We start from the raw sequence: 16,851 nt of genomic DNA, 5'->3' as shown, positions 1-16,851 counted from the left end.
ATCAAGACCATCCTGGTCAACATGGTGAAACCCCGTCTCTACTAAAACTACAAAAAATCAGCTGGGCATGGTGGCGCGTGCCTGTAGTCCCAGCTACTCAGGAGGCTGAGGCAGGAGAATTGCCTGAACCCAGGAGGCGGAGGTTGCGGTGAGCCGAGATCGCGCCATTGCACTCCAGCCTGGGTAACAAGAGCGAAAAACCCCCTCTAAAAAAAAAAAAAAAAAAAAAAAGAAACTCTGTTTTAAATGGTTAGTATGTGAGTTGACGGATATGTTAATTACCTTGATTTCATCATTTTGCTATGGATACATATCAAAACGTCATGTTGTGCAGTGTAAATATACACAATTTTTATTTGTCAGTTATATCTTAATGCTGGAGGGCACGGGAGAAGGAAAGCTGTTTGCTGTATTTCACAAGCACATCTGTTGCATAATGTATACACATTGCCCTATTATGTGAGATTTATGGGCCCAGCCTCGGATTTGGCTTTTGACAGTCAAAAAGATTGCCCTTTGTGATGCCAGTCTCAAAAATGTTAAGCGCATACCGCAAGCATCTCCTTAAAAAGGATTTTGGATTTATTGACCATGAATTTATCTTGAATCTGTTTCTACTTTTTCATTTGTACCATTTAGGGACTGATGATTTGTACGTTTGTTTTCCACTTGTATTTAGATAGCATTCCTTTTTTTCTCTTTAACTCAGGGGTTACACACTCTGAATGTCTCAAATGATGAGTCAGTGAAATGGTTTGCGTGTTAGATTTAAAAATAAGAGTGGGTGTCCCATCTACAGGGAGCAGCCACGCTCAACTTCAGCCTGAGATGAGTGTGTTCAGTGTGGCCAAAATATTTTGACTTATGGCTGGATGCAGTAGCTCATGCCTGTAATCCCAGCACTTTGGGAGGCCAAGGTGGGCGGATCACTTGAGGTCAGGAGTTTGAGACCAGCGTGGCCAACATGGTGAAACCCTGTCTCTGCTAAAAATACAAAAATGAGCTGGGCATGCTGGCGCACATCTGTAATCCCAGCTACATGGGAGGCTGAGGCGAGAGAATCGCTTGAACCCAGGAGGTGGAGGTTGCAGTGAGCCGAGATCGCGCCACTGCACTCCAGCCTGGGCAACAGAGCAAGACTCTGTCTCAAAAAAAAAAAAAAAAAAAAAAATTCTGATTTTTCCCTAGAATGCTCAAGTCTAAATTTTCAAACATTGTGAATTCACTCAAAAATTTGAGAAGGCGCAGCGTAGTACAAATAGCTGCCTCACGGCTTGCCAGTTTCTTTCGTTCTTAAATATATCTCTTTTACATTTAAAAGTGTCCTTTCTAGTCTCTGGGATTTGGTATATGAATTCACAGTCTCCTGATTCTTCTTCCCCATTTGCGTGACAACTTTTATTATGTCATTCTTTTAGTTTTCCTCTTAACACATTACAGACAATTTTTCAGTATTTTATGGTTATTATAGAAAAACAGTTCCATATACTACTTTATTTACCTTGACCCAAGGCCGTCTAATGCATAATAAGGAAAACTGTAAAATCAGTCCTTTCACCTGCTGTTGTTACCAGCTGTTCTTGGGCGTGAGTGATGATTTCGTGGTTGGAGGCCAACTCTTCTTCCCTTCTCTTTGCAGCCGTCATTTCACCAAGCTGACAATGTTCGGGGAACCCGCCACCACGGGCTTGTGGAGAGGCCGTGCAGGAACCGCTTCCACCCCCTCCACCGAAGGTCTGGGGACAAGCCAGGGCGACAGATATCCTTTTTTACTCTTCAGGGGGAGTGTGTGTTCTGAAATGTTTGAAAAGTTGTCAGGATTTATCTTCCCTGCAATTCTCCTTTGGCTTCAAAATCTTTATCTGATGAAGGGAGGTAATACAAATAAATGAGTTGGAAACTAGAAACATCTCTGCAGTCAAAATTTGGAAACATTGTAGGTGTTTATGAAAGCATCAGTGGCTGGGCACGGTGGCTCACGCCTGTAATCCCAGCACTTTGGGAGGCCGAGGCGGGTGGATCACGAGGTCAAGAGATCGAGACCATCCTGGTCAACATGGTGAAACCCCGTCTCTATTAAAACTACAAAAAATTAGCTGGGCATGGTGGCACGTGCCTGTAATCCCAGCTACTCAGGAGGCTGAGGCAGGAGAATTGCCTGAACCCAGGAGGCGGAGGTTGCGGTGAGCCGAGATCGCGCCATTGCACTCCAGCCTGGGTAACAAGAGCGAAACTCCGCCTCAAAAAAAAAAAAAAAAAAAGCATCAGTAAAGTTCAGGTTCATGAAATAACAACACAAGCCACGTGTAATTCAGCCAAGTTAGAGTTAAACCTGACTTTGAATCAGGTTACAGAGACAGAGTCTATCTAGCAAAAATGGACATACAGGTATGTGATTTATTTGTATTTCTTTTGGTCTGCTGACCTGCTTTTGGAACTTAAAAAATTTCATATAATTTTCTATTTGTGATGCTTCAAACTCATTAAGTGATAACTAAAATAAATCTAGAATATAGGAAAATCTCCTGCAGCAATGCACGGTCACACCAAACTCTACGCAGTTAAATAGAAATCAAGGAAAGGAAATGGTGAATTCACCTGACAGTATTTTATCTCATCAGTGCTGCTTACAGGCGGCAGTGGCGGTCGCTGCTGTGCGGGGAACAGTCTGAGCTGGGCTTTTCAGGAGGGGACACAGAAGTGTGCCAGGAGGGCCGGTACTCTCACTTCATCCTTCTTAGAACTCGGGCTCAGGGGTGGAGGAGGGCGTAGAAAGGCAGGGTGGGCCCCACTGTGGAGAGCTGAATTCCTGGCAGTGATGGTAGGGTTGGCTTCACAAGCCCAGAAACCAGGAAGTGGGGGCAGGGCACTCATGTTTACTGAGCACCTACCCGTGCCAGGCACTGTGCCGGGCAATTTATGTGCCATTTAGACCTCAGAAACTCACTGGGTCATGTATTTTTCTGACCTTCTTTTTCTGATGAGGAAGCTGAGCATGTGGTGAACTAACCTGCCCGCGATGCAGTTCAGGCCCAGCCGATGGCCCAGCCTGTACTCCACCCTCACCACGCCACCTGTGCCCACTAGCAGAGATGAGGACCTTGTGCAAGGGAGACGGGAGTTGTGAGGCGCCCTAGGGAAACCCCAGCTTCTCTTGCCTTCAAGCTTGCTGCAGGTTTGTTTGTTTGTTTGGGTTTTGTTTTTGTTTTGGAGATGGAGTCTCACTCTGTCACTCAGGCTAGAGTGCAGTGGTGTGATCTCGGCTCACTGCAACCTCTACCTCCTGGGTTCAAGCAGTTCTCCTGCCTCAGCCTCCCCAGTAGCTGGGACTATAGGCACGTGCCACCACACCCAGCTAATTTTTTTTTGTTTGTATTTTCAGTAGAGACGGGGTTTCACTGTGTTAGCCAGAATGGTCTCGATCTCCTGACCTCGTGATGTGCCCACCTCAGCCTCCCAAAGCGCTAGGATTATAGGTGTGAGCCAGGTGCCCAGCCACAGTTTCTAATCTATTTGGAGGCAAGGATAATGTCCTCAGGGAATGTTTGTCCCTCCCCTTCCTCCCGCCCCCAGGGACACACCACATTTGGCCCACGGAAGGACCGACTTCTGATTTTGTGTATCATGTGGCTGTTATCAAGGAAAGTAAAGATGGTAAATAATCTGGAGAATTCTATTCTGGAATGTGTGATAACTTTGACACTGAATGAAAAAGGCAAAAGGAAATGGAGGCAATTCATCAGCAAATTTGCACATGTCAGGATGGAGTAGTACATCAAACCGTGGTCCAAACTGCCTAGAATGTTCAAGCAGAAGACTCTGAGTGCTTCTTTGCGTGATTTAACAATGTATGTTTTTTCAGCTCTCAGTTCCCTCTTTCTCCTGATGGTGCTCTCATTTCTGTAGAGTATATTAAACATTATGCCATGTATATGTATGTGTGTATATGTGTATGTGGCTATCTCAGATACGTTTGAAGCAAATACAGTCTAAACGTGTAAGCATACACATAGCTTTATTAACCAAAGGAATAGAAGAGGAGGGAATTGAGAAAAGGGAAAGGAAGAGAATGTTTATTCACTTACAAAAACTATTTGTTAAGTATGTGCTAGTGGGCAGACATCATTTTAGACATTTAGTTCACTGTCACAGTAAACATAGCATGGTCCCTGCCCTCAGGTTGCCCAGAGTTTAGTGGGAGAGGCTGCTCAGCAAACAAGCAGCCATGGCAGGTCTGGCGTCTTCAGGGAGGCAGCTCGGGGGCTGTGGGAGCACGTCTGAGGTACAGCTTGAACCATTCTGGGGAAACCAAGTCATCCTGGGGGAAATCTGAGGCTTGAGGGATAAGAAGCAAGAGGAGAAAGTATTCATTCATTAGATGTTTACAGAGCCCCTTCTCTGTGCCAGGCCCTGTTGTAAGCCCAGTGATGGGAGACATGGTTCCTGCTTTTTTGAGTTTACAGTCCTGTGGGAGATGATGGCAAACAGGCAAAAACTAATAAAGGAAAATGGCTTTAGATGGTGGTGAGTGAGATTTAAGAGGGTAAAGCGGTTGGGAGCGTATGTTTCAGGCAGAGGGAGGAGAATGTAGTGCAAAGTCCCAGAAAGGGAGGCAACTTCCTTTGTTCGGGGACCCTGTCTCTTAGGACAGGGTCTAATCTGGCACTGTAGGGATCAACTGGTATTAGCAAAGCTAGTCAACTCCTAAAGGAAGGAGAAGCAAAAACCAAGGGAAAATGCAGAGAAATTAAAGTCATTAGACAGTATGAGTCAGAGTCACTGATCATGAGCCATGTCTTTGTGGTCTCCTAAGCCCCTAAACTGGGGTCCTGGGACTGGACATCTGTGATGCAAAGAAAGTTCTTTCGCCCATTGTCTTGAGGAACCAAAGGTCCATGAAAAGGGAGACCTTGGAGGAGGATGGCATCTGCAGGGAGGCAGCTCAGGGGCTTGGAGGGGCTGAGGGGCTGTGATTCCATCTTTGTTTTCATGGCCTCCATTCTGTTGGTTGTGAAATAATTTGCTTAAAATTGTGGCCTTGCACATTTATCTATTTTTTAATGAAGTTTCGTCATTTGGAAGTATAAAAAACTGGTTTGAATCTTTGTTAGAACAAAAGGAAAAAAATGTAATCAGAATTCTCTTCTTACAGCTGCTTCTTGGCTTGGGTATTATTTACGGAGGGCACACTGGCTTAGACAAGGGCTCTGAGGGTTCACTCCTACAATTGGGTGATCTCAAAGAAAATGAACATTGTTTAACGAATATTCTGGCTTCCTCTCAGAGTGGGCAGCCACAGAGTGCAGAGCTCTGGACAGGAGATTCCTTCTGGAGTGGGCTTTGCCCTTGGCACGGGCAGCCACAGAAGACCAAGGCGCAGCTGCAGCTGGGTCCTGCCCTAGACCCATGCAGGCAGAGGAGAGGCACTGTCAGGGCTTGCTCCTGGCTGGGGGCCTGGGCTGGAGCACTTGGAATAGACGCTCTTCTGCCCTTCTGCAGCTGCGCAGTCTGTAGCGGCCCTCTCACTCCCACTCCTCAAGGGTGGCAGACATGCCAGGTCCTAAACACCATTGCTGAACTTCTGAACTAGTCACATACATTTATAGCAAATAAAATATTTTCTCAGACTTGTGGGTAACACACTGAGAAAGAAGAGACATGCTGAAGAAGCGTAGAAAATGCCTTCCTTTAAAGGAAGTAGAGGGCTCACTAGCCTGAAGGCTCATGAAGAGAGGCCTAAGAACCACAGAGTTAGGAATGATTCTCCTCTCTGGGCTGGGCCTTGCTTTGGCTCTTTTCATCATAATGAGATGAAAATGTTAGGACACTGGTTTATAGGACACTGTTGCTTTGAAATACATGGCCTATTACATTTGAGAAACACCATACTCTGCTATCTCCTCTTGGAGCCTGACCGTATATATTAGGGCTCTGAAAAGTCCTGCAGTTAAGAAACAACTTCTCTTTACCCCAGGGTTTCCAAAACTTATGTGATCACAAAATCCAACTTTTACCTAACACCCATCACCTCTTGAAGGACAAGGAAACACTGGTCTTTAGAATGTTAAGGGGGAAATATTCTGACTTCACAATACCACATGCAACCTATTTGCCTCTCCTGTGCTGAGGGAAATAGGATGTTTTTATAAATGCAAGGACTCAAAAAGATACCAGTTATATGCGACCCTTACAGTTTGACTTTAAGATGTATTCTAGTGGGACATAGTTGGAGGTCAAGGGACAAAAGGAAGTAGAATGGCAGTAAACACATGGCTGAGAAATCAGGATGGAGCCAAATTGTGGCTAGTTTTCTGTATTAAATCTAAAACTGAAACTTGTCCTGGTGGGTGGGTTCTGTTAAGCAGACTCCCAAGTCCACCTACCCCACCAGCTGCATGGAGGGTCGCAGGCCCGCCCCACAAACTGTGTCCCTGGCAGAACACAGAGTTTTAGAGCAGGAGAGAAAATGACTGGCTTCCAGGCTGCCGCCACAAGGCTGTTCCTGAGCCCTGCCCAGGTGCACTGACCCCCATAGAGATAGGAAGCCAAGAGAAGGGAACCCTGCTTCTGCTCACCCAGCCGCAGGTCAAGCCGCACAGAGAAAGGGGCAAGGCAGGTCTTATTTTCAGCTTCTGTAGCTCGGTATCCCCACCCACTGGTAATCCGGCCAGCTGATGTCCTCTCTTAACAGCAGAGGAAGAGCTGCTCCCCTTCCTTTGGGGAAGAGTGAGTAAGAACTGTTCCCTCCCCAGGTTGAGAGGAACAGGAGTCCCTGTGTTGATGGGTTGAGGCAGTAACTCGAGCAGGAAGGTTTTCCTACACAGAACTGCGGAGGCTTGGGCAGAGGGAAAGACTGGAACGACTGCCCTAACCTGACTGTCTTGGTGGATGGTGCCCTCACTAAATAAGATGGACCATAAGAAGAACAACAGATGAAAGGGACGGTAATTGGTTGGATTTCAGTAGAATTTGAGCTGTCTTGGGTACTTTTGGCAGAGGACTTGAGTAGCCAGTTGGAAATGTGCACGTGGAGTTCCCAAGAACTGTTGGCAACTGCAGGTGACAGCTGGGGCCAGGGAAGGATGGGATTGGCCAAGGCAAACATGGAAGACAGGGCTCTCCACCAGGAAGACAGGCACTGGCTCTGAAGCTCTTAGGAAGCGCCTCCCAAGCACCTGTGCCCAGAGGCTCCAGCCACCCCGCCATCTGCTCCCACTCTTCCTGGTACCCAGTGATCCTGAAAACATCCTGTGCCTCCCAGAGCAATGCAAGCAGGCGTGGCCTGGGAGGCCACGGGACCCCAGGGGACACTGCGCCAGAAGGCACGGGGTGGAGAGGAGTGCACAGAGGGATAAGAAAAGATCCATGCGAGTGTGGGGTTTTTTTTAAACTTTAATTTTTGTTTCCATCCATTGCAGCCACCTCCTCTTTATCTTTTTCATTATCCCTCCTCCCCACTTTCCTTTTTTAATGTGGAAATTGAGCAGAAGACTTCGCTAAGCTTAACTAAGGAAGCAGTGGAGGAGGAGCTAGTGAGGTTGTTAAAAACCCCGTAGCCTGTGCGTCCCTTCTGCTGGCATGCCGGCACCTGGCAGGCACGCCAGCAATATTTTTTTTTTTTTTTGAGACGGAGTTTCGCTCTTGTTGCCCAGGCTGGAGTGCAATGGCGCGATCTCGGCTCACCGCAACCTCCGCCTCCTGGGCTCAGGCAGTTCTCCTGCCTCAGCCTCCTGAGTAGCTGGGACTACAGGCACGCACCACCATGCCCAGCTAATTTTTGTATTTTTAGTAGAGACGGGGTTTCACCATGTTGACCAGGATGGTCTCGATCTCTTGACCTCGTGATCCACCCGCCTCGGCCTCCCACAGTGCTGGGATTACAGGCGTGAGCCACCGCGCCCGGCCCGCCAGCAATATTTACAAATAGGAGTGTTTTCTCTGTCTTGAGGTTGTTATTTAGGGCATGTCCGTGTTGCGGAGTATTTAAAGCCACCTGAATGAAGTTTTCTGAAATGTTCCAAAGAACTAATAAACGTCGTCTAGGTTTTCCTCACATTAAGTTTAACTCTAAGCTTATAACATGAGTGCTTCCCTCGAGTTTTCAAATATCCACTAAATTAAATGAGACTAAAAATTAAAAGAGCTCAGAGGTCACATCTTTCACCTTTTGATGCCTCAGCCTAATTATATTAAAAATTTCTAGGAATTTACTGTCTTTTTGTGGCGTTACTATCAGGAAGGTTAAAATGCTAACTTACACTCAACATTGAAATCACAAACATTTGATCGTTACGTGACTAATACACCACTGCATTCTAATTTGTATCATTAGTACTATGAAATCGGACGTATTGACTTTAAAGATGGCAGTGTACTGAGAAAAAGAGTTAACTTCTACTTCCTGAAATTAAGCATTTCTGAACAGATATTAATCAAATCTGCAGAAAAGAGAAAGGCAGATAACGTAGGTCTCAAGGCTCAGTGTTTCCTCCCTAACGGCTTTGCCAACAGAGACACAGATAGTCTGTCTCTCCCGGGCCTTCCTCTTCACCACCTTTTCCTCTCCTGCTCCTGCTGTGGCCCCGTCTTATCTGTACTTCATGTACATTAAGCGTAATAGTGAACATTGAAGAAACGTCTCCTTGGGAAATTACCTGTTTTATTTTATTGATTCAGGATCAAATTAAGAAATAAGATAATGAGACATGTCAAAGAAAACTAATACATAGAAGATGAAACTTGCAATTCTAATGCTTCTCCTGGCAAAGAAGACATTTCCCACCAAATCATTAAGAACTCATGAGAGCCTCCATTTTCCTAATTCCAGATTGTGTATTTACTTGAGTGCCCAGCCCAGGCCTACAGGATAGGGCCCCACTCCATCAAAGCTCCTGTCTCCTCCTGAGCCCAGCAGATGATATCTTCTCTTATACCCTCCTCCATCCTTCTTCCCAGAACACTCCAGGTACTATTTTCTATTTTCTGGGGCATGTGGTACAGTTCACCTTTTCCTGAGAGGCCGCATAGCTTAGCGGAGAGCTCTCAGGCTTTGGCATCAGTGAGTTGTGGGTCTGACCCCGATCCACCAGGCCAGCTATCTGATCTTAGATTTCTCAGCTCTTCTAGAACGGAGCCTCAGTCTCTTCAGCCTTACAATGGGGAAAATATCTGCCTGTCAGGATTGTTAAGATTAAATGAAAGTGTGAACTCAGTACAGGCCTGGCACACAGTAGGTGCTTAGATATCTGTTTTCAAATTTCTGTCTTGATGTGTCATATAGCTTGTATATTTCCACCTTAAGAAATACAGGTTTGGGGTGAAAAGTGTTATTGGTAACTGCCGAATGTATATTTCATCCAATCAGTGATCCAGGAGACAAAAGGAATGGGTTTGGTTTGGGGAAGTGATAAGGAGGCAGTTCCACATAGGAGGAGAGAAAGGGAAAGTGGCGTTAGCAAAGACAGAGGGGCAGGAAAATGCAGGCTGTGTTTGTGGAACCCAGACAGCTGCAGGGACGATAAGAGCAGAAGAGGCCATTGGCCCCAAATTGTGGAGCACCACAATAAGTTTTGCCTTTTAGGCTGAACAAAATGAAGATTTCTTAGCAGAATAAAGTGATTAACAATGTCTTCAGAAGGCTGTGTGTGGGAACAGTTAACTGAATGAATGAAAACAGTGCCTCTCTACTCAGTGTGTGTGCCGCACCCCTGTTGTATCTCCAGGTGCCCAGAATATGCTCCAAGGTGCGTCAGACCCAGTGAACAACACAAGATTGATAAGACAGTGACCACACATCTAATGCGCCTCTTTTTTGGCTGTAAATACCAAGAACCCACCTTAACTTAAAAAGAGAAAATGTACGGGCTTACGTCGCTAGAAGCCCAAGGGCTAGATCCAAGGTGTCATACAATATCATTGAGACCTCTGTGGTGCCACCTCTGGGATGGCTTCACGTGTAATAGACAGTCTTTCTCCTTGGCAAAATCCCCAGATTCAGACACCCTTGGGCTCACACCACCTCTACTGGGGCACTCCTGTTTTTCCCTCAAAAGCACTCTTCTTGGTTCTGTTTGTGCCTATCCCTGAGCCAAACACTGTTTCCTGGGCTAGAATCCTGGGCCTGGGTCCCTCCCATGTGGCCCAGAGGGAATAGCAACCTTAGCAGGTTTGGAGCGAGAGTGGCAGTAGTTCCTGAAAACAAAGGTGCCAGACAGGCAAAAAATAACAAGCACCCCACAAAACACCATGCAAAGAAAACACTGGGTAGAAGACAGCAGAATAGACTGTCCTCGAGGAGGGGGATGAGAGAGGGCATGAAGGAAGAGCTGTCAGGTACAGGGATAAAGATAAGAGCCAAAAACTCAGCTAATTAACTCTGAGTTCACCTTGTTCATTCTGCTTCAACTTTCCATTAATTTTTACTTTTCCTTTATTAAAAATTCTACTTTGAGGGTAGTGCTTTTGGAGCCAATTATTCCTCACAGCCTCTGGATGAGAGTTGGCCAAGGTAAGCAAGACATACTTTAAAAGTTATGATGGATGTGTGTTATTTTTAGATAATTTTGCTTAACTTTATCCACTTTGAATGTTGTTTTAGAAATTTCTTTTTTTTTTTTTTTTTTTTTTTTTTTTTTTTTTTTTTTTTTTGAGACGGAGTTTCACTCATGTTACCCAGGCTAGAGTGCAATGGCGCGATCTCGGCTCACCGCAACCTCCGCCTCCTGGGTTCAGGCAATTCTCCTGCCTCAGCCTCCTGAGTAGCTGGGATTACAGGCACGCACCACCATGCCCAGCTAATTTTTTGTATTTTTAGTAGAGACGGGGTTTCACCATGTTGACCAGGATGGTCTCGATCTCTTGACCTCGTGATCCACCCGCCCCGGCCTCCCAAAGTGCTGGGATTACAGGCTTGAGCCACCGCGCCCGGCCTGTTTTAGAAATTTCTAATATAAAGCATAGAATCCTGTTTTCTCTTATAAAATTTAATTTCAGCAGGAGGATCATTGGAGACCAGGAGTTTTGAGGCTGTAGTGTGCTATGATGGAGCTGTGACTAGCTACTACACTCCAGCCTGGGCAACATAGCAAGACGCCATCTCTTAAAAAAACAAACAAACAAACAAAAAAAACACTGGCGCAGTGGCTCACGCCTGTAACCCCAGCATTTTGGGAGGCTGAAGTGGGTGGATCACGAGGTCAGGAGATCAAGACCATCCTGGCTAACATGATGAAACCCTGTCTCTACTAAAAATGCAAAAAGTAGCTGGGCGTAGTGGTGCGTGTCTGTAATCCCAGCTACTCAGGAGGCTGAGGCAGGAGAGCTGCTTGACCCAGGGAGTCAGAGGTTGCAGTGAGCCGAGATCGTCCCACTGAACTCCAGCCTGGTGACAGAGCAAGACTCCATCTCAGAACAACAAAGAAAACAAAAAAACACCTAAGCGTTTCCAGTGATAGGCTTATATGAAAGTCTAAAATGAAAAGTTATTTAAAGAAACCTAGATCTTCATATTTAAAACCAAACAGAAACACATTTGGAATATATTTACCAACAGAATACTCTGATATGGCATTCTTAAATTTGAGACAGAAAAATCAGCATCTTTTCTCTGAGTGTCTTAGTAAGCTGCTGAAAAGGACAAAAGACTCTTAAAATGGTAATTTGCACAGTGTATTTGCTTTAAGGTCTCCTTGAATATTTTTGTACCCAATACAGAGGGTAACAGAAAATAGAATTGAGAAAAAAACTGTTGCATCTGTTGTGTGCGTCGTATCATTTTCAGATCACCAAATCAGATTCAGGAGGCATTTAAAATATGTGTATCAAAAATATTTAGCTCTCGGGATTGAAGTCTGCTCTCCCTCCATTCTCTGCGCAGATACTGACTGAGCACTTACTGTGTATGATGTGTCTGGACCTGGGAAAGGAAATAAAGACGGATGTCAGTGGGCCCCATCTCAAGTAGATTTTCAGCCGCCCCCAAGAATCTTGGGATCCAGGGTTGTAAAATAAATACAGTCTTTTATTACATCAGTAAAAGGCATCTCCAAACCGATATTTTTCTTTTGTGTATCCAAGAAATGTCTTCGGATTTTCAGAGCACCAGGATTGGTTAAACTAATATTTTCATACCCTGGGTAACTGTAACAGTTATATTCCTCTTCATGGCCATTGGCACGGGAATGCAAAATTTTTGCATCCAAGATTGCCAAGGTGCCCCCTACGTGTACACTGAACTCATCTGCCCAACTAGCTACTCCTATTCCTTATGGGGTTTGAGTACTTTTTGTACCGGAAATTGGAGATTACAGCACTGGAGGGATCATTCAGTCTTACCTCATTTTAACAATGATGGGCAAAATGAGTGAGGCATGGGTTATTTTTAAGTGACTCTCAGGTTGCAGAGCGAGGTGAGTAGAAGAGCCAGTTCTGAGATGCAGGGCTGAGGACCTCCTTTGCTCTCTGTGGATTGACTTCTTTTCCTTTTATGATGTTCTGGTTTTTAAAGGCAGCAGCCTCCTTGGAAAGAAGAAAAGCATCCTGGGTTCAGGCTGACATCCGCACTTAACAGGTACATGGGTTGTTTTCTGGTAGAAGTAGATTTTAAAGCAATTTAACCGTCCTGGTATTTTTTTACGTAGCATCCAGGTGCCAGAATGTGTTTATGTAAGCTGTGTTGATATGATGTGTTAAAAACAAAACCCACCACTTACTAAGTGTCTGCAGGGGACAGTACAGAGCACACGAGGTCTGGGGTGGGACTACTAGGGCTTGCGTCTTACTGTGTGACCTTGAGCAGATTATTTAACTTCTGATTGCCTCAGTTTACTCATTTGAAGAATGGAGATCATGGTCCCTAGATCATGGGTCGAAGAAGATAACTCTGGGAAACGTACGTGCTGAATAAACATCAGCCATTGTTGTAATCACTTTGGGCCAAACTCCTCAGTCATTTTTTTCAATCCTGACAACACCCTACAAGAATGAGTATTATTTTCCATTCTAAAAGGCGAAGTGACTTGTTTAAGGGCCTTAGCTAATAGGTGGACTAGTATTTAAAAAAAAATCTGGGCACAGTGGCTCACACCTGTAGTCCCAACACTTTGGGAGGCTGAGGCCAGAGGATCACGTGAGCCCAGGAGTTTGAGGCCAACCTAGGCCAGACAGTGAGACCCTGTCTCTTTGGGGGGGAAAAAAAGTATGCCTGTGGTTCCAGCTACTCAGGAGGCTGAGGCGGGGGGATCACCGGAGCCCAGAAGGTTAAAGCCGCACCATTGTCCTCCAGCCTGGGCAACAGAAAGAAGCTATCCCCAAAACAAAGAAACCTGATTAATGGTGCACAATTGTAAATACACGCAAACAGGTGTTAGAAGAGGCCTGTGGTGCCCATCCTCAGCGTCACTTGTTATCAGCATTCTGCCAGTCTCTCTAAACCTACCTCCCACCCTAGTCCCATGACTGGCTAGATACAGTATTTTACCTGGATGTATCTCCAGCAGTGTAAGGCCGACGAGAACCTTTTCTAAAAACAACCACAATGCTGTTCTTATACTTAACAAAATTTAAAATAACTGCTTAATATAACTTCATGTCCAGTCTATATTTAGATTTTCCCAGTTGGCTCCGCGTTTGATTGATGTTCCCTTGAGTCTGTTTGAGTCTGTAAAGAGGCTGGCATCTGAATCCAGCTCTCTGATCCCAGCGGCCATGCTCCTTCTGTTGCACTACGGGTTCTGCCCTTGTCTGCCTCTTCCTCCTCTGAAGCCAACCGAGGCTGTCACTGGAGTGGACCACCAAGCATTGTAGGTTAATGAAGTTGCTTACCAGTCCTCCTTATGGCCGACAGTTTGACCCCATGAGATAAATAAATAATCATGTCCTGCGTCCAAGGCTTCGTAGACACTTAAGTTAGCTGGGAGAATTTCAGAGATTTGCTATACATTAGTGGCTCCCAAAGTTTTCTCCTAGGTCCACTTTACAGTCTTAAAAAACACTGAGGCTGGGTGCAGTGGCTCTTGCCTGTAATCCCAGCACTTTGGGAGACCCAGGCAGGTGAATCACCTGAGGTCAGGAGTTAGAGACCAGCCTGGCCAACATGTTGAAACCCCATCTCTACTAAAAATACAAAAACAGCCATGCGTGGTGGTGCACACCTGTAGTCCTAGCTACCTAGGAGGCTGAGGTAGGAGAACTGCTTGAACCCGGGAGGTGGAGGTTGCAGTGAGCCAAGATCGTGACACTGCACTCCAGCCTGGGTGACAGAGCAAGACTCCATCTCAAATAAAATGAAATAAAAAACACTGAGGCCTGCCATGGTGGCTCATGTCTGTGATTCCAGCACTTTGGGAGGCCGAGGTGGGCAGATCACCTGAGGTCAGGTGTTCAAGACCAACCTGGCCAACATGGTGACCCCATCTCTACTAAAAATATGAAAATTAGCCGGGTATGGTGGCACATGTCTGTAATCCCAGCTACTTGAGAAGCTGAGATAGGAAAATCACTTGAACCCAGGAGGTAGAGGCTGCAGTGAGCACCACTGCACTTCAGCCTGGGCGACAAGAGCAAAACTCCATCTCAAAAAAAAAAAAAATTAAATAAAAAACATTGAGGCCCTCAAATAGTATTTGTTTATGAGAGTATATCTATTGGTATTAAAAATTGAGAGTTTTGAAAAGATACTAGTGAATTAAAAAAATAATAAGCCCATTACATGTTAACATAAAATAGATTTTTTTTTTTTTTTTTTTGAGACGGAGTTTCGCTCTTGTCACCCAGGCTGGAGTGCAATGGCGCGATCTCGGCTCACCGCAACCTCCGCCTCCCGGGTTCAGGCAATTCTCCTGCCTCAGCCTCCTGAGTAGCTGGGATTACAGGCACGCACCACCATGCCCAGCTAATGTTTTGTATTTTTAGTAGAGACGGGGTTTCACCATGTTGACCAGGATGGTCTCGATCTGTTGACCTCGTGATCCACCCGCCTCCGCCTCCCCAAGTGCTGGGATTACAGGCTTAAGCCACCGCGCCCGGCCCAAATTAGATATTTTTTAAAAGAAACACAAAAAAACATATTGAGAATAGTGGTAATGCTCACCTTTTACAGCTGTCTCCAGGGCAGCTGGGCTCTCTGCTCCTGCACTCAGCAGTGGGACATCACATCTCACGTGGCCACTGCGGAGCCAGCCCACTGTGCTCAGGGGAGGGCAAGAGTGAAAAGGCAGAGGAGGCTTTACTATCATTTTGAGACTAGCCTTGACCTTGCCTTCTCCCTGGAAGGGTATCGCAAACCACTGCTCTAAGTGATCCTTTACTTAGAAACAGTTACTCTCTGGTGGAGGAAACCTAGTGTAGCCACAGGCTAAACTTGCCACAGCCAGCTTCTGAGCTGGGGAGAATAGGAAGATCTCGGAGGGAAGCTGTGAATCCGTGTTGAACTAGTCACCAAGCCGTCAGCGTCAGCATATAAGGCTACACGAATATAAATTAAAATATTCGGGCGTGTGGGCTATCCTCAGAGGCTGTTACTAATGTAAAGAACTTCAGGTAGGTCCTAACCCCTTATTTGATGATTATAAGTCAATTATTCTTGCCTTCTTTCCCATTGTTAATATTCAACAAAGACTGTTGCATTTTCACTTAAGGAAAACAGATTTTCAGCCAGACTCTCTCCTCCCCTCCTTAGGACCAATTCTGATTCTGCTCTTCACACGAGTGCTCTGAGCACCAAGCCCCAGGACCCCTATGGAGGAGGGGGCCAGTCGGCCTGGCCTGCCCCATACATGGGTAAGACACACAGGCCACTGCTGACAGCAGCTGTGCTTGTCATTCTGTCCTCGGGCCCGAGGGAGACAGAGGCTGAAATAGTGTTTGCACTTGCCCGGTTCAGTGGTCTTTGAGAAGCAGCTCGTGGCAGGGGAAGTGTGTGTCCGGGATGCAGTCAGGATGGATGGAGCTCCTGGGGTCCTGTGCCTCTGCCTGCTTCCTCCACGGCACGCGCTCCTTGTTGGTGTTTCTTGGCCCTCCTCCGGGCATCCGTCCTCTTCTAATAATTTCCTAACTGGTCTCCTGATTTCCAGTCTCACATCCCTTCAGTCCAATTTTATGTTAGGTTCCCGAGAGTCCTCTTTCCCCACCTAGGATCTGAACAAAATGAAAAATAAAGCCAGAAGTGACAGACAGAGCTAGATCACCTTTATTACTGAAAAGACCAGGTTGGAGGAAGTGGCTGTCTCCGTGGGTCAGTGGGCCTGTTGTGACTGAACCCCTGCGTGAGGCTGACTCCTGCTGAGTGGCCGGCAGCACTGGCCAGCATGGTCCCGGGGAGGAGGGGGTCAGGTAAGCCTGGGGAGGCAAGGGCAGAGCAGAGGCCTGCTGCCTGAGGGAAGGCACGCCTTTGAGAAGGAGATGAGGAGGCTGGACTGGAACTGCGCATGCCCTGTTCAGTTGGCCCTCTGGCCAGTGTCAGGGCATGGAGAGAGCCCAGGAGTAACCCACACATGCCATCTCACAGTGTCTGCTTTCAGAGCGAACCCAAACCCGATCATCTTGCTCTCCTGCTTAAAATCCTCACTGCCACCTCTCACCTTCAGGAGGAAACTCAGATCTTCTTTGGAATGGCATGAGCCCCAAGGTCTGGCTCCTGTCTGCTTCTCCCTTTTCCCTCTGCTCCCCCGCCTCACACCCAAGGTAGCCATGGGAACCACCTCGGGTACCACTGTTTCTTCCTGTTCCCTTCTCTTCCTCTCTCACTCACTCCCGGCCTTCCTGGCCGACACCCTCTTGATCCATAAGCCTTAGCTCGTGTGTGTCCCCACGTCTGTGGAGCCATCTTGACCTTCCTCCCTCTCAGCTCAGAAT

The 16,851-nt window shown here is 46.4% G+C and overlaps 1 protein-coding gene and 1 long non-coding RNA gene across 6 annotated transcripts in view; one reads left to right on the top strand and one right to left on the bottom strand.

The window, feature by feature from the left end:
- Window positions 1–7,993, bottom strand: part of LOC116539474 — a 22,433-nt gene extending 14,440 nt beyond the window's left edge. Inside the window, exon 1 of the long non-coding RNA XR_004264066.1 lies at window positions 7,922–7,993. This is a non-coding gene — a long non-coding RNA (uncharacterized LOC116539474). The remainder of the gene's footprint in view (window positions 1–7,921) is intronic.
- The window catches only part of CRTC3 (CREB regulated transcription coactivator 3), a 115,942-nt gene that overhangs the window by 64,203 nt on the left and 34,888 nt on the right, over window positions 1–16,851 (top strand). For all 5 annotated transcript variants that reach the window (XM_032262439.1, XM_032262438.1, XM_032262437.1 and 2 more), the window contains exons 3-6: window positions 1,640–1,759; window positions 10,446–10,507; window positions 12,506–12,568; window positions 15,677–15,777. In XM_032262439.1, coding sequence (XP_032118330.1) covers window positions 1,640–1,759; window positions 10,446–10,507; window positions 12,506–12,568; window positions 15,677–15,777 — 346 coding nt within the window. The remainder of the gene's footprint in view (window positions 1–1,639; window positions 1,760–10,445; window positions 10,508–12,505; window positions 12,569–15,676; window positions 15,778–16,851) is intronic.

This window comes from Sapajus apella, unplaced genomic scaffold (genome assembly GCF_009761245.1).
Source record: "Sapajus apella isolate SASKATOON/1434 unplaced genomic scaffold, GSC_monkey_1.0 scaffold129, whole genome shotgun sequence".
Taxonomy (NCBI): domain Eukaryota; kingdom Metazoa; phylum Chordata; class Mammalia; order Primates; family Cebidae; genus Sapajus; species Sapajus apella.
Note: the sequence above shows the minus strand (reverse complement) of the source record. Positions and strands in the feature narration are given on the sequence as shown.